At 47.1% G+C, this 20,592-nt stretch overlaps 1 protein-coding gene across 1 annotated transcript in view; it reads left to right on the top strand.

The window, feature by feature from the left end:
* MAP3K2 (mitogen-activated protein kinase kinase kinase 2) overlaps positions 1-20,084 on the top strand; it is a 1,280,649-nt gene extending 1,260,565 nt beyond the window's left edge. Inside the window, exon 17 of the mRNA XM_069616795.1 lies at positions 13,418-20,084. Coding sequence (XP_069472896.1) covers positions 13,418-13,643 — 226 coding nt within the window. The 3' untranslated portion in view covers positions 13,644-20,084. The remainder of the gene's footprint in view (positions 1-13,417) is intronic.
* Positions 20,085-20,592: the final 508 nt, after the last annotated feature.

Raw genomic sequence — 20,592 nt, 5'->3', positions numbered from 1 at the left:
GAGGCAATCTGCTTTCCCTACCACGCCTTCCCTTAGGCAATCTAATAAACTGGACTCCTATAGGAGGAGGATTTTTGACTCTTGTACACTTGGACTTGGTGCATTAAACACGTCTTGTTCTTTATCTAGATACTCTCACGCTGTTTGGGAGCTGTGGAAATGGTAGAGAAGAATATGCCCCCTAACTTGCAGCCAGCTTTTTAACATCTTGTAACTAGTTGAAAAGACACAGCAAGACTTGCTATACCCCGATTAGATGCCACTAACTGCCTAGGCAGGGCTATTGGGGCTGCTCCAGTTATAAGATCATGACTATCAATTTTGCAGCGGATGTCTTGTTTGGTAGCAAGGCTGATAGCCCCAAAGGCTTAGTGGTAATTCTTGATGCTATATGCTCCCTCCTCCTCTTCGTACTCCCATGCGTCTGAAAAAGCTGGAAACAAACCATACTTTTTTTCCTACTGAGAACAAAAGCTCTACTCAGCATTGTCAGTTGCAGCACGTAATAGAGATGTTATGTGTAGAAGAGGAAAAGGCGGCAGGTGGTCTACGCAGTTCACTTTGGTCCCTTCAGGTGTCCCGACAGTGGCATCAAAACCTTTCTAATTTGTTTGAAAGATTTACCATCACAAGGCATAGGCAGGATATGTCTCTTTTTGGTGAGACACACGTTCACCACGGACAAGTGGGTCCTTCCAAGTTGTCAATATCTGCCCTTCACCCCATCCTCCCCTTGCCTCCTAAGTAACTGTTCCTACTGGAAGAGATACCTCTGCTTTTGCTCAAGGGTGCAGGGAGGCTTGCTCCAGCAGGGGGAGGTTGGAAAAGGCTGGTTTTCCCATTGCTTCCTTATACCCCAGAAAGATTGACAACTCAGATCCTTCTTGGACTTGAGACCCTCAACAAGCTCCTTCAAAAATACCAATTAAATATGGTCAGCCCGGTGCAGATCCCCAAGCATTGGAGATGCATTATTGCTTGTGTCGTTAGATCTGCAGGACGCATACTTTCATGTCCCTATCCGCAACTAAACATCAGAAATACCTTTGTTTTGTGGTGTGCGGCACTCACTACTAGCTTGCAGTGCTCCTATTTGGCCTCCCTTTGGCCAGAAAGTATTCAGAGGTCATGGCAGTGGCAGCTGGCCATATGAACAGGAGCAAGGTACATTTCTTTCCTTACCTCGATGACTGGCGCTGGCAGGCCAGAACTGAAGAGGCGGCACTAGAGGACCATTGGAGGATATGGGTCCTTGACAAATGAGGTTTCAAAAAGATGGGCAGTGTGGGGTTGCTCAAACTGTGTTGGAAGGCCATGCTATGCTCCTGTAGGTATGGTTAATCAAGAACCAGGTGAATGTAAATGCCTCTTACCTCCCTGGCAGACTGAAAACTCAGGTGGACATGCCGAGTCGGCCCATGGGAATGTCAAACGAGTGGGAGCTGAATGGGCAGACCATTGAGTAGATCTTTTTCTTGTGGGACATCCCCAGGTCAACTTGTTCATGATCAGCTCAAACAAGAAATTCAGGAGTTGAGGGTGTTTCCACTGAGGGAATCCTTGGGCGATGATCTAGTGAGACGCTCTGAGTTTGACTTGGTGTAATCGTGCATTGGATTCCTTTAGGACGGAGAGAAAGTTGAAGCTGAACATAACAACAACCAAGAACTTGATCACACCAGACTAGGTGCCAATGACCTGATACTGTTGTGCTCCCTGAAGGACCAAAAGGAGGGACGAGCTGCTGATGCAAGCTTGTGTCAGAGTGCTTTACCCCAGTGCCTGCTCACTAAACTTTATGCCTGGCAATTGAAGTACAGAAACTGGGATCTTTCAGAAGAGCTTCTTTGTGTGATGCTCTCTGCTAAGCAGCACTTTACTAAATCCATGTATGCTCAACACTGGTGAATGTTTTCCCTTTTGGTGCCAGATTTGGAGCATAACCAATTGCTCTGTTCAACCTCTACTATTCTATAAATGGTATATATTGCATTTAGCAAAATGTGTCTTAAACATTGGTACAGTCAAGGGCTATCTGGAGGAATCTCAATCTTTAAAATGAGCAAGGCTCCTTTTCGGCATTTACATTTTGCAGCTACACATCCACCTACCTGTCCTTTTTCCAACACCTCACCCATTTAAGGCACTATAGAGATTCCATCCTTAAGACCCAAGTATGGTCACATTTTACATTAGGAGATCTAACAAGTACAGGATTACCAATGGGCTTTTAATGGCGTTTTCTGGCCTGAAAATAGACAAGACCCTCACCAAGCAGACCATTTATTCATTAATTGTCAAATGTCATGAAACTTGTTATGAGTTGGCTCACCAGCAATTGCCATGGGGGCTGTGGGGGTTGTGCGCTGTAATGTGTTGGAGCATCTCTCATACTTTGTGTGCAGGAGCAGCGCTCCAAGGGACTGGAGTAGATTGGTCGCTACCCAAAGTGCCCCTCAGAGATATGATGAAGCGGGATTGCCTACCACATCACTTCATCATATAAAGCACCCATTAGTAAGCTGAGACAAGCAGCCTTTGGGGAACTGTTTCCGAGAAGGTTACAGTGTTGCAGGAAACAGAATGCAGAGCTGTGCCACTGACTGGCGGTTCGCCCGCTGGATGGAACTGCTGCACTAGTTCACCTCTGGGAGACCGCAAAGCAGCAGCTTTTCCCTTATTACAAGATGGAGCAGACAGCACCCAACACCTGCAAACCCTTGCACATTGCTAAATAGACCCATGAGGGAAGGTATGGGACCAAATTTAAAAGTAATCACTGTGATGTGGAAGCAGTAGCGGCCGCTCTGGATCACAAGAGAAAGGAGGGGGTTGGGGAAGAGATCAGCCGGGTGCCAATGCTGGCCTTTAAGGGAAAGGAAAACAGGGAAAAAGACTACAGATCCCAGAATGCCCCACGGAATACCGCATCAGGGAATGGGCCCACCGATGGGAAAAGAAAGGAAACTAAGGAAAGGGAAAACCGGGGTTCCTTATCGTATCAGACCCACCAGAACAGACACGAAGTACAGGGTTAACCCACAGCGGCCAGAGCAGGGAGGAGGTGGGGAATCAGGGTCAGAGTTGATAAAACAGTTGCTGGGAACACCCGAGGCTGATTACGGGGGAGGAGCAGGGCAAGGGTTAAAAGCAACTCCAAGAGACTCAGACAGGGTCTTCTCTTGCACGAACAGCGCATGGCGATGGGCGCCGCACCCGATTGGAGTGAGACCAACGGAGAGTACGAGTGGGCTTACTAGGAAGAAGCGGAAAACCCACAGATTGACGCCGTACCAGGTCATTTATGAGAAGAAAAACGGCAACCGGAGGAAAAGTATTACGAGGTGTGAATTGTGGACAATTGCTATTTTATTTTATTTTGTTGGCCCGGCAGGCGAGCAGGTGAGGGGTGAAAGCCTATACGCACCGGGGATATATAAGAGACTATTTGGGACTTATAAAAGCATAAACCGCTGAATTGCAAGTAAAGCAAGTCACTGCACCAAGGCCTGCAAGGTGAAAGGAACCGTCATCAGTTTGTCTGAATTCAATGACCTGTGAAGTGTTGGTTGTGAAAATAAACAACTTTGAAAGAAAAACCTTGTTTGTCTCCGGCTGACTACTTAACAATCACATGAGGAAACTCACAATCACTACTTATTGTGTGAATATAAGTAACATAGGGTGCCTGACCAATCGGAGTGCATGAAGCAGGTCACTTTAATATAGGACTAATCCCAAGAGGGATTACAAGTAGTCCCATCACTCTGGGTGTAAAAATGGCTGGTAAAAGTCAATGGGCGCCACAGACCCGCACAAAGCAGATCTGCTTGTCAAATCTTTCTGGATGAAAAAAGGCAGCTACCACCTGGTTGAAGGTGGTGGGCATCTGGAGACCCAACAGAGTGACTGTGCAGCGGAATACACCATGCCTTTCGCAAAAATCTCAAAACGGCTCTCTTCAATTAACTCTTTCTCCCTCACACACCCCGGGTCACACTCCGCTAAGACTTATACTACCCTATTCCTAAATGCCTATAGGAAGTATAAGTAGTTATGCTAAACCCTCCCACTGTAATAACCCATATGATGTCATTCATCCGTTGTATGTATCTATGTATGTAACTAAGCTGTAAACACCAGTGTAACAAGCGCCACGATGCCCATGGGCTGCTGTGCGCTCAACAAATATGAATACATAAATACCTAGAAATCAGAAGCCGTGAGAACTGGTACTGGATGTACTACCAGGGTCATTTTTTACTATAAAAAAACATGTGTGACTTTTGGTAAAGAGTAGGGCTTGACTTTTTTAAGAGGGGTTTTGGGACTTTTGTTTTGGCCAAGGGAATGGAGACTTTGTTTTAGAATGAGTTTAGCTTAGAGGCTTTGACTTAATAGGTGCTTTTTGTTGCCCATCATTTGACTCCTGTTTTGGATTAAATTGGAGCATCTATGGGGTACAGATACTCATTAACATTAGGTTTTGGCATTTTAATTACTACCATGGTCATGATATTCAGGTGTGAAGGCAAAACCTACTAATCACCACTTTTATTGTCCTGGCCTTTGAACACTAGTTAGGTGTTTGTCCATCCTGACCCTGTTTTTTTTTTAAAAAAACTTTTTTTATTCGTTTTCAGGAAAAAGAGGAAAACCAACAAACATATATGAACACAATGAGTAACATCAATACATCGATTATAGAACTAAACCCTCCCCCCCTTAATCCTCCCCAGTGGTACAGCACCCAAAAAGCCTCATCCCATTCCCTTCACCCCCTAACCCCTACCTAACCGTATAAGTCCAATAGTTTAAGTCTCTGCAGACACCATTGTGCTCTAAAGTCTCCTCTTAGGAATTCCAAGGTCTCCCCCCAATCCGCGTAGAAAGACCCCAGTTTGTTTTCCGCAGCATAGGAGGCCCACTCCAGTGAGACTATATCACAAAGCTTTCTGAGCCACTCCTGTTCAGTCGGGATCACGGGGCACTTCCACTTTTGTGCGATGAGAGATAAGGCCGCCAAGATGAATATCGCCGATGCTTTGCTGCAGCCGCGTCCTGCCTCATCCGCCCCCACCCCGTCCCCTAGCCCACTCCTCCCCAGCAATATCTCTCGCGGGTTTCGGAGGGCGGCTCCTCCCAAAGCCTGAGCGGACGCCTTCTTAAGATCATTCTAGAATGGCTGAATAACGGGGCAATCCCACCAGATATGGGAGGCCGTGCCATTCTCCCCGCACCCTCTCCAGCATTCCCCTGAAGCGGCAGGGTTCATTGCATGAAGACGGGCAGGAGTATAATGCCATCCCACCAAGCATTTGTACCACACCTCCCGAACCTGAATTCCCTTCGTAAGCTTAGGGATCCGTGCCCATAATCTCTCCCAATCGGCTTGCTCCATGCGTACCCCTGAGTTCTTCTCCCAATTTGCCATGTAGGCCCAGTTGGTGCCCGGGTTACCTCTCTCGAGTTGTTTGTATAGATCAGAGATTAGCCCCTTTGTGCCCTCATGGGTTGTTATGAATCTTTCAAAGTGGGTTAGATCTCTAGTCGCCGCGTGCCTTATAGTCGGAGACATAACCCAGTGCCTAATTTGAAAATACTGATGTCGCTCTCTTTCCCCCAAACCAAAATCTTTTTTAAGTTCCACAAATGTTTTCACCCTCTTCCCGGTAAACATGTCCTTCAGGGTCCTACACCCCTCTCCTGCCAATCCAAGAAAGCTCCCCTCTCCATCCCAGGAGTAAAGTCCCCGTTTCGGAAGATAGGGGTAAATGGCGAGGGAAAAGTTGTGATCCCCCATCTTAACACCGACCGATCCCAGCACTCAACTACACTTTTCGTGAAGTCGCTCAGATAAATATGGGAGAGTCGTAACCGCCGCGGGAGCCAGAGGACCTCCCCCAAGTGGTGCCCAGCCACCGCCCTGTCCATCCTCACCCAATGTTTCAGGTACTCGTTCGAAAACCATTCTCTAAGTATTCTGAGCTGAGCCGCATCGTGATAGCGGCGGAAGTCGGGGAAGGCCAAGCCTCCTCTATCTCTAGAGGCTGTGAGCAGCTGCCTAGACACACGAGATCTCCTCCCCCCCAGACAAAGTCTCTGACCATTCTATCCAATCTCCTGAAAAAGCTCTCCGGCACTCTCAAGGGAATGGCCTGGAAAAGGTAGAGCACCCGAGGTAGTATCACCATCCTGAGTACCGCCCCCCCTGCCCAGCAAGGAGACTGGAAGGGCCCCCCACCTCCTTAAATCTTTCTGGATTGCTGAGAGAATCGGTTCATAGTTTGCTCCATACCAACCCGCTAATGAGGGGGTGATCCTTAATACCAAATACCGCAACCCAGAGGGGCTCCACTTGAAAGGGGTCAGATCTCTGACCACCCTCGCCTCCCCCTCCCCCAGGGAGAGATTCATCAGTTCCGATTTCTGGAAGTTAACCCGCAGGCCTGATATCCCGCCAAAGGAGGTTAACAAAGCTATGCAGGCTGGGAGGGACTCTCTCGGATTAGTAAGTGTGAGCAGCGTATCATCGCCGAAGGCCGCTACTTTGTGTTGCCCTCCACCGAATGGGATCCCATTGATCTCCGTTGACTGGCGGATAGCTAATAGGAGGGGTTCTAGATATATGGCAAATAGCAATGGGGAGAGGGGACATCCCTGTTTCGTCCCCCTCTGGAGCCTAAAAGGTCTGGACACCTCTCTGTTGATCAATATGCGTGATGTGGGATTTTTATAATTAGTGGCAACCAAGTCAATAAAGCCCTCCCCGAGCCCCATCTTCTCCATAACCCGGAATAAGAAGGACCACTCAACCCGGTCAAACGCCTTCTCGGCGTCCAGCGCCAAGAGGATCGCCGGGGTTTCCGTCTTACGGAATTTCTCAACCAGGTGAGCCACCCTCCTGATGTTATCCGCTGTTTGCCGTCCCACAACAAAACTCGAATGATCCTGGTGGATCAGAGATGGAAGATGTTTTTCCAGTCGCCGAGCCAGAATCTTAGTAAAGACTTTGGCTTCGGTGTTGATAAGGGCAATAGGGCGATAAGAAGTACAGTCCTCCGGGTCTTTCCCTGCCTTATGGGTAAGGGTGATCTTAGCCTCCTCCATCGTCGGGGAAATTCCGCCCTCTGAGCTAAACGAATTAAAAAGCTGGGTCAACTGTGGGACCAAAAGGTGGGAGAACGTCTTATAGAAGGAGGCAGGATAGCCATCGGGGCCCGGCGCCTTATTACAAGGCAGAGCAGGAATAATTGCTCTTACCTCGTCCTCCAGAATGGGACGGCCCAATTCCTCTGCCACTTCCCTAGAGACCTGCGGAATTGGTAAATTCTCCAAAAAACCTTCCTGTAAGTGAAGGGAAGGGCCCTCTGAGGAATACAGGGCCTCATAGAATTCCACAAATCTCTCCCTTATTTCGCCAGCCCGGGTCAAACGCCTACCACCCTGGTCTTTAAGTGCGGTAATTAACCTGCTCTCCCTTTGCCCCCGCAGAAGACGAGCTAGCATGGTGCCTGCTTTGTTGGCCTTGGCGTAAAAGGTTTGCCTCATTTTGAGCAGAGCCTCTTCGGCCTTCTTATTTCTCAAAATCCCCAGTTGGCCCTCCGCCAGCCTATATGCCCTAAAGGCCCTCCTCGTGGGGGTATTTCGGAGTTGGACTCTGGCGGCCTCCACCTCTCCCTCGAGCTGGGCCTCCAAACCTCTCAGCCGCCTATTCCTCTCCGCCTTAAGGGTGATGAGGTCCCCCCTAAGGGTCGCCTTAAAGGCATCCCACCTAGTGCCCAGACTCGTGTCGGAGTACGTATTATTCCCAAAAAAATCCCTGGATCTTGTCTTCCAGCTCACTACATATCACGGGGTCCCTCAAAAGCTCTCCCGGGAATCTCCAACCCCACACCCCCTGGTCTACGTCTCCCCAGCCTCAGGACCATTTCCACAACCCTGTGATCGGCCACACCCAGGGGGCCCACCTCCACCGCCTCCACCGCCCCCACCAGACTGGCAGATACCCAGATGTAGTCAATCCGTGATTGTGTCCGGTGGACATCGGAGAGGAATGTGAAACCCTCCTCGCTCCCCCGCAGAGACCGCCAAACATCGCGAAGGCCAGCTCCTGCCCATCTCTCCCTCAACTGCGGAGAAGCCACTGAACCTCCCCCCCCCCCCTCACCTCCTCTGGAACGGTCTCCCACCCTATCCCAGGCAAGATTAAAGTCCCCCATCAGTACCACTTGGCCCCTAGCAAAATTCTCAATGGTGTTTAGGACGTCCCGTAAGAATTGGTCTTGGCCCACATTTGGCGCATATATTGACCAAATAGTGTAGCTCGAGCCCATTATGGTCCCCCTTACCACCACGTATCTCCCATTGGTATCCCGCAGAACCTCCTGGAGCTGAAAATCCGTACCCCTTCCAAAGGCGAGGGCCACACCCCCCCTCTTCGTGGGGCCCGACGCGAAATAGATCAGGGGATAACCCTTGAGTCGCAACCGGGCTTGATCTCGCTTCCTCAAATGGGTCTCCTGCAGGGCCAGCACATCCGGCTTGTGGGATCTAACAAAATGCTCCAACTTTGTACGCTTGAGGGGAGAATTGAGTCCCCTCACATTATGTGTTTGCCACTTGAAAGTATCAACTGGGCATATCGGGCCATCAGCAGCCTACATTCCGGGGTACCAATAGACCGCCCCGTCAGAGTTCCCCTCCTACTGCCCGACCCGGGGCCTCCCCTCCAGCCCCACACCTCCCCACAGGACGGCTCTCTAACTGCCGGGCTCTTAGGGTGACGCATCCACGACAAGTGCTGGAACCACGCACCCACGCCCCCCTATCCCATCCCCCCTCCCTTATCCCACACCGGGCACCCCTCTCCTGCCCGCTCCTCTGCCCTCCGAACCCCAACTTGGAAGGCATCCCACATTTCCCCCCCCCCCCCATTATCCGGACTCTTTTGTCCTTGCGTGATCCAAGAAGTGCAACCCCGCCCCCTCCCCGAATCCGTTGATAGCCCTTTTTCCCACCACCCCCTTTTAAGACTCGATTCAAACCATATCAGCAGGAACCCCCCGGTCCGAGGACCGACCCTCATCTCCTCCCTGGGCGGACTTCTCTCTCCCCTCCTGTGGGCGCTTCCGCGTCGTCGTCTTCTTTGTGTCGGAGCCCACCGTAGACCATACCCACGGTCTGGCTCCGTCTCCTGGAGCAGACCGGACACTTCCAGCTTCCCCCTCCAACTCCCCAAGGTCCAGGTGGATAATGTTCGCCGCCTCCTATACACTGGTGGCCCTTCTTTGGGCGCCCTCCCATTCAAACACCAGTCCAAACGGGAAGGTCCACTTGTACTTAACACTCTTCCTCGAAAGAACTCTAAGAACCGGGCGCATTGCCCTCCTTTTCACCAATGTACTGTTAGCCAAACCTTGAAACAGAGAGATCTCCTGGCCCTTGTATTGCAATGGTTCGCGAAGCCTTGCCGCCCGTAGAACTGCCTCTTTTTGGGCGTACCGTGCGAACGCAGCCAAAACGTCTCATGGCTTAGAACCAGGGCTGCGGAGAGGCTGGCCCACCCTATGCACCCTGTCCAGCTCTATAGCCTCGGGGTCTTCTCCTCCCAGCAGGTCCATAAAAATTCTCTGCACTACTCCCTTCAAGTCCCTGTCCGTTACTGACTCTGGAAGGAGTTTCACTCTTATATTGACCCGTCTCGACCTGTTTTCCAAGTCCTCCAGTTGGGTTTCCAAATTGCGGGTCGCTAGGTCCAGGCGATCGATCGCTTCCCCGTTGGCCGTGCCATCTCTTTCCAATTCTTGCAGGCCCCTTTCCAGTATGTCAGTTCTCTCACCTAACTGAGCAACCTCCTGTTTCAGCTCCCCGAGGGCCATATTTAAGTCCGACCTCAGCAACTGGAACTGGTCTTGGAAGGCTTTAGTAAGAGTTTCTCCTAGGGCATGCATCTCACCCTTGAGGTCCCCCCCTTGTCAGGGGCTCCCGGTCTTCAGCCTCTCCGGGTACCCCAGATGCCACGTGGCGCTCAGTGTCTTCTCCGCCGCTGCCTTTGACTTCCATTGCTGCAGACCACAAGGCGGGAAGGGTGCTCAGAGGGTCTCCCTCTCTCTGTCCGGTGCGCGGGGCCCTACCGCTGGATCTCGAGGGCATTAGGTCTCTCTTGGGGACCCGAAAGACCCAGGAATTGGGGCAAGCAGGACAGCACCCCCCAGCTCGCCTACCGCTCCTCGACCGGACGCTGCGAGGGGCCGCCCACCACCACCGACCCCACGGAGAGGGGCAACCACAGACCACGATGCCAGGGAGGTCCCACCTCCCCTGTTGCTGCTTTCACCACCTTTGGGATGAGGGAGAGGCCCGGTCAATAAGCAGCCCCCTCCCCGGGGCCTCCCAACGCCAGCACCGGGACCGAGCCTCTGCCCCGTGGATCCAATCAGGCCGGGGGGGGCCGCCTCCCATCCTCGGCCCCCTGCCCGGGGACTTGTCCGCTCCTCACCTCCTTGTCGTGGGCCGGGAAGCCCCCCTCCCACTCCTCAGGGAGCCACCACGCAGCCAGTTCACCGGCGGCTCACGCCGCACACGATCCGAGGGCGCGGCTCCAGCAAGACAGCCCGTAGCCTCCCGTGTCCTCCGCTCGGAGCCCCGGCCCTCCTCCCCAGGGCGTCGGACCGCCCCTCAACGAGCAGCCGCTGCCGGGCCCATCTCCCTCCACGGCGCCAATGTCCTCCACGAGCGCCCCTCTCTGCAGGCCGATGCACCCGCCCACAGCCTGCCTGAGCAGGCCTCCTCCGCCGCGGACGAAACTCCGGGTCCGCGGCACCCGAGGATCAGCCTTGCCTGGCCGCCCGGGCTCCCACAGCCGCACACTTCCTCCACTGCTGCAAAATGCCCTCAGGGGGTGGTGGATCCCCGGTGGAGGTCTCGAGGTGCGGGAGCCGCCGTCGGCACGTCTAGTCGCTGCCGGCGGCCATCTTGGAATCCATCCTGACCCTGTTTTATCAGCTCCTTAAATCTGACTTCTAACTCGCATCCGACTCTTGTGCATCATTTCTCAGCATCCTACTTCACACATTCCACTAGTGTTCAAACAGCACCTTCTGCAGTGCAGAGGATTCCTATAAAGGTACATCTTTCATGCAGCCACTTGGGCAATCCTACATGTGTTTACTGAACACTGCCATTTACATTCTTTGCCAGTGGAAGATGAAGAGTGGGCAGATTGGTACTCCAAAATATCTTACTCGTAAAATTAGAGCTGCTCCCACTTCTGTTATCTGATTTGGCTATTGCAGTCTTTCATAAAATGACAAATATGTTGCAGCAATAATTATATCCATCAGAAATCATATTACCACAGATACTTTTTATAAGTTTGAGGAATCTGTAGTAGGAATCGTATCCATCAGAAAGAATATTACCACATTTGGAGCTGTATCTTAGTCAAATGTGCCCAATCAAAATCCACACAGGTACCTTAATAATAAGGTAACAGACAAAACTATTTGTAATACCAAAGTCTGCGGGCCATAACCACAGCCACTCAAAAATGGTTCCCCTCCGGTAACCAACCAGAAATCCTTTTTTAGGAACCTATTGGGTTGCCTGTTGCTGGGTCTATGGTCCTGTGGCCAGCCCCCCTTTTCCCACACAGAAATTAGTTTGGGTCTTCTCCATCTCTTTATTTTTACTAGGTCCAGTGTAGTGCTATCACCAAGCAGACCAACCGTTTTGTTGTGAATGTTTTGCATAGGGACTTGATTACAAGTTGGCAAATGGCATCTGTTCCCACGTCATATTCTACTAGTGATCATGTGACACCTGCTTTGCCAAAGGGTGTGCTGCACTGGATATTTGCCAATCCTCAGCCAGGTTCCCCTTGCATACCTTCCCGTCCTCACTGGCTGGATTCCTTAGCCGGGTAGGATGCTCTGTTTGGAAGTTTAATCTTTAGGTTCTGGGTCCCTATGAAGCTACCTCAGTGCCCCAAATTGGGAGTGTTTCTGAAGATGAGGACTCTGTTGGAGCAAGGTATCCATTGAAAGAACACGCTACCTTTGGTAAGGTTCTTACTGATGGGTGTGGTATTCCTATTCCGAGATTGCTTATAATCTTGCAGCAGTTCTGACATTCCTTGACCTTTGTGAGCATGGAAAATTAAGCAGAACTGAGGTAATGTTGTGTTTATGTATTCTTTGTCACATGTGGTACCAGTGGCACTAATGGTGCTATCAGTGTGGAGTCCAGCTGCACCCCTAACAGCTTTGAAAAGGTTCTGAATCCAGTTTAAGCCTGGAACTACAGAAGGCAAGGAATGTGTGGGAAGAACACTCAATGTTCCACTCACCACTCGAGCTATAATGTTGAATGTCCAGCTTCTGAATCCAATCTGTTTGAATTTCCTTGTTGCTCAGCTTAGTAAAAAATCTTTTAAAAGGCAAAAGGATTTGGCATGTGTTAGAAGTGTAGATGAACAATGGAGGGCATTGGGATGTTGGGTGGGTGAAGAGAGAAGGGGCAATATACTCTCCCTCTAGACTTCTACTTTCCTCTGGCACCAACTCTGTGTGTGTAAAGCATTTTGCTAAACTGAGAGACGGAGGTTGATCATTTTCCTCAGCTGGCATCCTCCTATGGAACAGCCTCCCTCTACATCTTGAGCAGGACTTTCTTAAATTCTGGAAGCTCCTCAAGACTTTCCTCTTTACCTCCTCCTTCTCCCCTCTGCTAATCTCACAGTTGCTGTGATTGGTGTACACAGTCATTATGCATCTTCAGGCGCTTAACTTCCCACACCCATTCACTGCTTCTATCTGCCCTCAGCACCTTTCAGCACACCCCTCCCCCCTGGAGGGGTGTCGCACTCGCCACCCACCGTGGCTCCTGGCCATGTAGCACTTACCATACCTTGCACTTCATCTATGACTCTTCACTGTGACTCACCCTCAAGCACGGACACCCCAGCACTTACCCCCCACTGTCCTCTTCCTTTCTTTGCTGCACTTGCACATTCTGAATACTCACAGGCATAGTAGGTTTGTCCGTTTTTTTCCTCACTGTATTTATATCTCATATCTTAAGTTTATTTCCCATGTTCCCTTCCTGTTTCCGTGTGGGTGCTTCAAAAGAGTATTTACTTCCTGTATAAGCGCCTATCAAGCAAACAATCAAATATTAAGCTGATGTGTAACCTCATGCTATCAGAATTAGTGTCCTCAGTTTGCTCCTAGCACATTTATGGTATACACTTCTGTTGTTCTGAGATGAAATAAATAAAGTTGCAGCTTCTTGGATTGTAACAGACATCTCCTAATCTTGGTACTGACAGGTTGTAACACATTTGAGTTGGAAAACTTGCCTCAACACTAAATGGGGGTTACTGTTTGCTAACGTTATTTATTGTCTCTGGTTTCAGGAGCGTGGGATGTACAGTGGTGGAAATGCTGACAGAGAAGCCCCCATGGGCGGAGTTTGAAGCCATGGCAGCCATCTTTAAAATTGCAACACAGATCACCAATCCACAGTTACCACCTCACAGCTCAGAATTTTGTCGTGATTTCCTAAAGAGGATTTTTGTAGAGGCTAAGTTGAGACCTTCCGCCGATGAACTTTTACGACACACCTTTGCACATTATCACTAGCATCCTCCCTCCCCTTGACTCACACCAACCTTTATCTCCTATCTGACTGCACTTTCAAGAAGGAAGAAGAGACGAGAGGGAAATATGGTATTTCTCTTGAATTTGGAATTCGCTTGGACTGTAAAGAATAATTAAGCTTTTTTATATGTAGGATAAGAGGACCTTTCTCCTTGAAGGTTAGACTTTTTTCAACTATCGTACTGATGCGGTTCACCTAGCTAAAGCACTTTAGTACATGCTCGAAACTCCTTAAGAAAAGGCTAAAAATCAGTCCCTACTGAGGGGTAAACGAGTTATTGTAACATTGTCGATTAATTCATCTTCATGAAAATCGGTTAGATGGCCAGTTATCTGTCTACATTTTGGTGCATTGACATTCATTATTATAATTTCATCAGTAATTTCTCTACTGATGTCTTGGAAGCCATCAGGACCAACTATTTGTACTTCCATGAGACTGTAGTTTATCTGCTTGCTAAGGAAAACCTAAAAGATCATTACACTTGCTTCTGGTCTTTTTGACAAGGCCATGTTCTGTAGTGGGTTCTACGCAAGTTGTCTATTGTGTTTGACTATCATTCCAGCCTTTTGCACTTGGAGCTGAAACAGCTGGGGAGATGAATGCTCACTTCAAACTTGAGGGGAAATTATGCCACTGAGAAGTTTAATTTCATTACATATTTAATATTTTGCTTTCCAGTAGCCCCCCTTTTGGAACTGAACAGCTACTGCTGGTGGCCTATTTGAGATACTTTACTGTTCTACTCTTGTTGATGTTATGGTGTGATAAAATGAGCAGCAACTGTTACCCTTTGATGCTTCCTAGGGGATGATAAAAGGGGCTGTTTTATGCACCAAGTAACATTTTGTAGAGCTATGGAATCCTTGTAAGCCTACACACGCGTGTTCAATCCACAGCTCAACATTGGTGTCAATCAGACCAAAAAGGAAACGTATTTTTAAATGCAATCTAAACGACATATTGCATCAATTAATTATGATTTGTTCAGTGTTATTGTGCCTCCAGCTTTGTGGCTAAAACAGGTTGTCCAAACAGTTGCTCAGTGGAGTCTAATTAATGGAAGCCTGTTACTTAAGCAGGTGTAGTCCAAGTCTATCCCACAGAGTTTAATATCTTCTTGGCATGAGTAACGGCGAGAAGTCAAATTTCATCTATATTATTTTGTGGCACCAAAAAGCAGAAACAAAAATACATAAAACAGCATTTACTGGAGTTAGTGCTAGGGCTTAACTGATTGGGTGAAAATAGTGGTAGTTAGCGTGGTACTAAATTGGTTGGTTTATGATGAGACATTTCTGAAAAGGCATTATAGGGTATAACGTGGAGTGGTTTACATTTTCCAAGCAGGGATTTTCAGTATTTGAGCAGATTTCAGTACTGCAAGAAGTGCAGCGACGTGTCTTAAGATTTTGTGCCCACCGATGGATGCATACACCAGGAATGTTATATAGAATTGAAGGCGAAGGATAGAATTGTTTAGGGCAGTGAGCCATTTCCCTGGAAACAAAGTATGTTGCAACGTTTTGAAATTATACATTTACCACTGTTTTAACAGGGTTTTGGATATTTTGCAGGACTTGAAAATGTAAAGTGTAGAATAATTTATTGAAATAGCGATGAAAGGAAAATATCCCATTGAATGTCATATATGTATGTGCATAAAGGGTTGCACCAGCGCTTGAGAAACTAACCGGTAGGCAAATCTATGCATGCAACTGCCTGTCCCACAGGAAAACCTGAAACTCTAGACCCATTTGTCCCTTTGCATGTGTGCATGCATTGGCAGGAAACGGGACCTGTGATGGTTGAGAACAACAAAAGCAGGCCATAAAGCAAGTGCCTTCCATGCAGAATTGAATATTATGGCACCACGCTCCGTATAGTGGCTACGCTAAGTGTATTACTTAAATGTAGAATGGGTTCCAAATGGCATTGCACATTTTACTGTATGGGATTGACAAACCTAACCGTTTGTGATTTTCTGGTGCTATTTTATTTGCTGAGATTGGGGGACTCTTGGTATAGAACACATTAGCAAGCCGCAAAATAAGGAACTTACTTTTGTTTACCAGTATGACCTCTTTCCTTATGTAAGTGTCACAAGATACCATTTTGGATAAAACCCACAGTGGATTCATTATTTGGGCCATTGACTGTAATGTATGGTAACTAACTTCAACTTAGACGACAGGATAGACAGATGAAGTAGGATACGTTATGGCTGGCTAATTTGCTTAACTTGGTCCTCCTTAAAGATGTCATTTTGTTCACCTGTCCCCTGCAACAAACTACTGGATCACACTCAGCAATTTTCATGATAGAAGCTGCTTTTCAGCAGGGTGGTTTTGGTTCTTGCGGGCTGATACTTTAAGGCTTAGTGGATCTTTTTGTGTACGGCTGTTGAAAAGTGAATGTATGGCTGCTTTGGAATGCTTAAGTAAAATTATAGTATCATTGGGGTGGCAAGCACACCTCTGATGGTTACACAAAACCTATTTTTAGTTTCCATACCCGATTTATCAATACTTTATGTGAGTGGCCTGTTATTTGTTCACAGAATAGAATTTACATGTGCTATGCATACAGTCATGGAAACCTTGTCTGTGTGTCTTGGATCAACCTCACACCAAAATGTACTATTTTGTCCTTTGTCAAAGCACTTAAATGAATGTCCCAACTTCACTTGAGGGAACATAGTGACTACAGGTGGATGTTATTAACCAAAGAATTTACCCTAAAAGTTTAAACTCAACCCAGTTGGCAAATATTTTATGCCAAGGCTAAATATTTATATGATCATGGTTCAGAACGAATGGAATAGAAACCACTTTCTTGTAACCTTTCTTCTGAAATCCGTTATTTCATGAGAATGTGTTCTCTGTATTGAATGAGTGAACAATGTTTTGATCTTCATCTGCTGTCTGTTCCGCCCACTGATTGGATCCCCAGCCCTCCGTTTCCACTTGTGTGGTATTCCTGACCCAACAAGGGATCAAAAGTACCTATTTTTCTGAAAATATTCAGAAAAATCTAAGCACTGCAAATTCTCAGCAAATGCCCCATCCAGCTTATGTGGGCATCTTTACTTGCATTTGTCTACAGAGTGAGTGGTATATCTGAGAGCGCAACAATGTTTGGTGTTTAGCAAAGCCTACTGCGTCTCCCTTAAACTCGTAAGATGTTTGTGTCCTGCTGAAATAGTTTACAGTTTGTGACCTGTGCCCAGAAAGACAGAATTTCTTTCTCCATACATGACCTATACAAAATGCTGCATGCCCTTTTAAGAGGACATCGACTTTCACTTATCCAATCAATGTTGCTTACCCGTATTAAAGACCCATTGGAGAATGACTGTTTAAGACCTGCGTTAAATGTTTAATGAAGAACTTGGGTCAGAAAGACACTCATTTTTGCATTTACTGCCTTTCGCTCTTATGAGGAACAAGCTTTTGATCTCTGTCCAGGTCTCACCTCCAGGACCAAGAAGGATAGACTGAGGCGGCTTACCAGACCAAAAGTGACAGAAAAGAGAACAACGCCACAAATCATGAAAGTGGTGAAGGAGAGATGAAAGCTAAGGAAAAGCACAGTCGCCTGAAATAAAAGGAAACAACTGTCGTAAGACTGTTGCATTTGGGGTCTCAAGACCTGCATCTGAATAGTTGGCCAGTTTGAACGAAAATCATTGGGAAGATGGCACAGGGGAGCAGTTCTCCAAGAAACTATTTCTGTCATTGCCACCAGCATCAAGAGTAGATGCTTGCCTGAGGAAACCTTTGTGCAAGTGTTGGTAACAAGATCTCAAACATTGGAACATCGTAAGTCATATGGCTTTTCTTTTTACACTGCAGACACTCTGTGCCATAGAGGGAGGTACCAGTCAAAGTTCTAGTGACAGTCATCCTCCAGTGAGTCAAAGGGTCTCAATCTCAGCGCTCACGAAAGTCACCTTGCCCAAGCAAGTTTTCACAAGAGAGACCAGAAAAAACTTCTGTTTCAGAGGCTTATATCACAGGAGGAACTGGCCACTATTCCTCCTATGTAACTGAAAAGTTAAGCATATGAAAGTTGTCATTGTTAATATGCAAACAGTTAATGAAGGCACCGACATCAACAACACAGAATGTAAGACGCCCGGATAGAAATTATGCAGTGCTCAAGTCTGCACCTGTCGGTTTCAGGAACCTAAACTGGATTCTATAGTGATGTTCGTAGCAAGGATAACGTCAAGTTTATCAGCATTAAAGTGTTGTCTCCAGAGAATGAAGCTAGAAATATGGATAAAATTGAGAGCAGGGTAATCCTATCTACTTCTCCGGCGATCTGAGCAACTAACTACAGCAAAGATATTGTGCAGTTCTGAGAAAGATGTGCAGGAATGAAAGCACTCACCGTTTGGGTTCCCCTCTGATGATAAACCAGTGCGTGTCTGAGTGAGGATCTCTTTGTCAAAGTTGTACTCGCATACACTTACTTCTAGCAGGACCCATTGCACTACCTGTGTGCACGCGCCAGAAACATAAAAATTGCTGAAACGAACTTGTTTTGGCCTAGAAGTTCATATATCATACATTTGATGGAATATAATTGTCCGGGAATATTGCAGACAACACCTTGGCAAAGAAATTAAGAGGAGGCAAATGCTGCTAATCCGTATGAGCTTTGGCATTCAGGTACTCCTCTGCAACACTGCATAGAGGAAGAGACCGGTCATTGCATTGCAAACGTCAGTGGACTACCAGGCTCAATCATCTTCATAATAGTCACAAGAAGCTGTAGAGCAGTCTGCCTCTCTTGGAGCACACAGAGGAGGTAAGCAGATAAGGGCTCAACGGTCCATGCAATTCTAATTCTTATTGGAGAGCTCTGTGTGAGGGAGAGTTGCTAATCTTTTACTAGTGTGCAGTCTAAAACAGCAGGTGAATCGGGGGAGTAGGACAAATGAACAAAGAGGTCAGCGGGTGTATTGATGCTTCTGATCAAGAAAAATGTCGTTGGATCGAAGAGCAGGCAACAATATATTGTAAGGATGGCAATCAGAATTGTGACACTACAAAATGTGACCCCTGCTCTGCATACCTTCTACCAATTGAAAAGAATCTTAAAAAATTCATATGGTGAGAGTTCAGAGGACAACCCTACTAATTTAAGGTGCTGCCTTTCACTCTCCGAAAGTGCCATTTTTGTTTACAAAGTGTCTAGCTCCAATAGCAGTTAATTAGGGAAGAATTCTTATATATCCTTAAGGCACCATTTGTAAATACATTTCATAGACCAGAGAAGGAATACTGAATACTGAACACTGTGTTTGAGGCAGTAGTTCAGTTTTGAATAAAGGTTGAATAAGTCATCTCTCAAATTGTTTCACAGGATCTGGTTCTTTGGAGCTTTATGCAATACAGAACAAAATCAAGTCAACCCAAAAGATTAGGAAGTGTAATTGCTAAAATGCTTGGCTCATTTCGAGAACAAGAAAATTGTTTGAGAGTGGAGGGGTGCTGAAGGGCATGGTTGTATACAGGATGGAGCAGTATACTTGACGATGTTGAGCTTCTGGTTTTCTTGCATACCACAGACACCATTACAGACTGCTAATGACACCTCTGTAAAAATGAATTGACCTTACAGTGACATCCGATGCAAGGAGACTGTATGGTCTTACGTAGTCAAATGAAAGGAACCTAGCTTGCTGTGTACTAGTGACCAGATTGTGTGAATGGGCTGTTCAAAAGGATAACTTTTCAAAAACGGATACACCATGTGGCAGTAGTTATATATGCATCATTGTCTGTTTAAAGGGGTCGGTCAAGATTTACCTATTGATTTCTGGAGTTTTCCTCTTGTATTAATTTATTATATACACATGAATAACACACTGCGTTCCCTCAGGCTCCTTCATAGTCACTCTCAACTGACAGCCTTGGTAGTTATACAGCCCATTACCAAATCTTTGTCATGTCCGAGGACTACTACAATCTACATTGAGTGACAAATCAAGATAGTCAGCATTCATGTTTTTGACTTACTCTTTTAACGTCAATGCCTGGGGGGGTAAAACTGGATCTTAATGTCTTACAGCAGTAGGTACAATCCTGAGTGAAGCATGGGCTTTAAACAAGGGTTAAGGGCTTGTAGGTATTGACACTGCTATTAGCAACGGCAATCACTCTCTCAAATGTGCGCACTGTGTAGTATGTGCTCAGTCTGCAAATATGAAAGCAAATGTTGCTTTGGTAGAGGTCTTGCCGAATGACCGTCTAGGTGAGGAATGATAATGTAGCAGCTCCTAGTGTGGTAATTTGCCACGGTTTCGGTTAACTTTACATTAGTGTTTAAATGTGTCTTCCCATTTATTTATGGTTTACATTTTTAACCATGGCAGATACGATTTTCAGTAAAACTCAAACCTCAAAAGCTAATCTGTTTCATCCTGGATTTGCATTGGTGATTTATTTTCTGAACATACTGTATCTAAAAATAAAGTGAATTTCGGGCTGGCTGGTATGAGGTGACATTGGAAATGAAGAATAAGCCTGTTTCCACTTGGTTGATCCTCAAATATGTGGTTCTTAATTTAGGAGGCCTATATAACATACTGGTGTTGAACTGATTCACTTCTGCTTGGGAGTTGGTAGGCTTCAGTAGATGGCTTGCTTCTTCAGGCTTCAGCTCCTTTGTGGATTTTTCTCCTTGTTCTCCTCTGTATGCTTACAGCTCCTGTAGAGGAAGAAGCAGTTCTGTGACAAGATGAGGTGCTGATTTAACCGGCTCAAGCCCTCCTTGTTTCACCCACACCTGTTGTGTGGAATTCAATCTGATGGGGAAAGAGTAACATCTTTCTTAGAGTTCTCCAATGGCTCTGTTTTTTCCTCGCCTTCCCATATCTCCACCCTAGCTCTTACATCAGAACTCCTTCCCTTTGGCCTC

The sequence above is a fragment of the Ambystoma mexicanum genome, chromosome 9 (assembly GCF_040938575.1).
Source record: "Ambystoma mexicanum isolate Mex_15411 chromosome 9, UKY_AmexF1_1, whole genome shotgun sequence".
In the NCBI taxonomy this organism is placed as follows: Eukaryota; Metazoa; Chordata; class Amphibia; order Caudata; family Ambystomatidae; genus Ambystoma; species Ambystoma mexicanum.
This window is presented reverse-complemented; position numbering and strand designations above follow the sequence as displayed.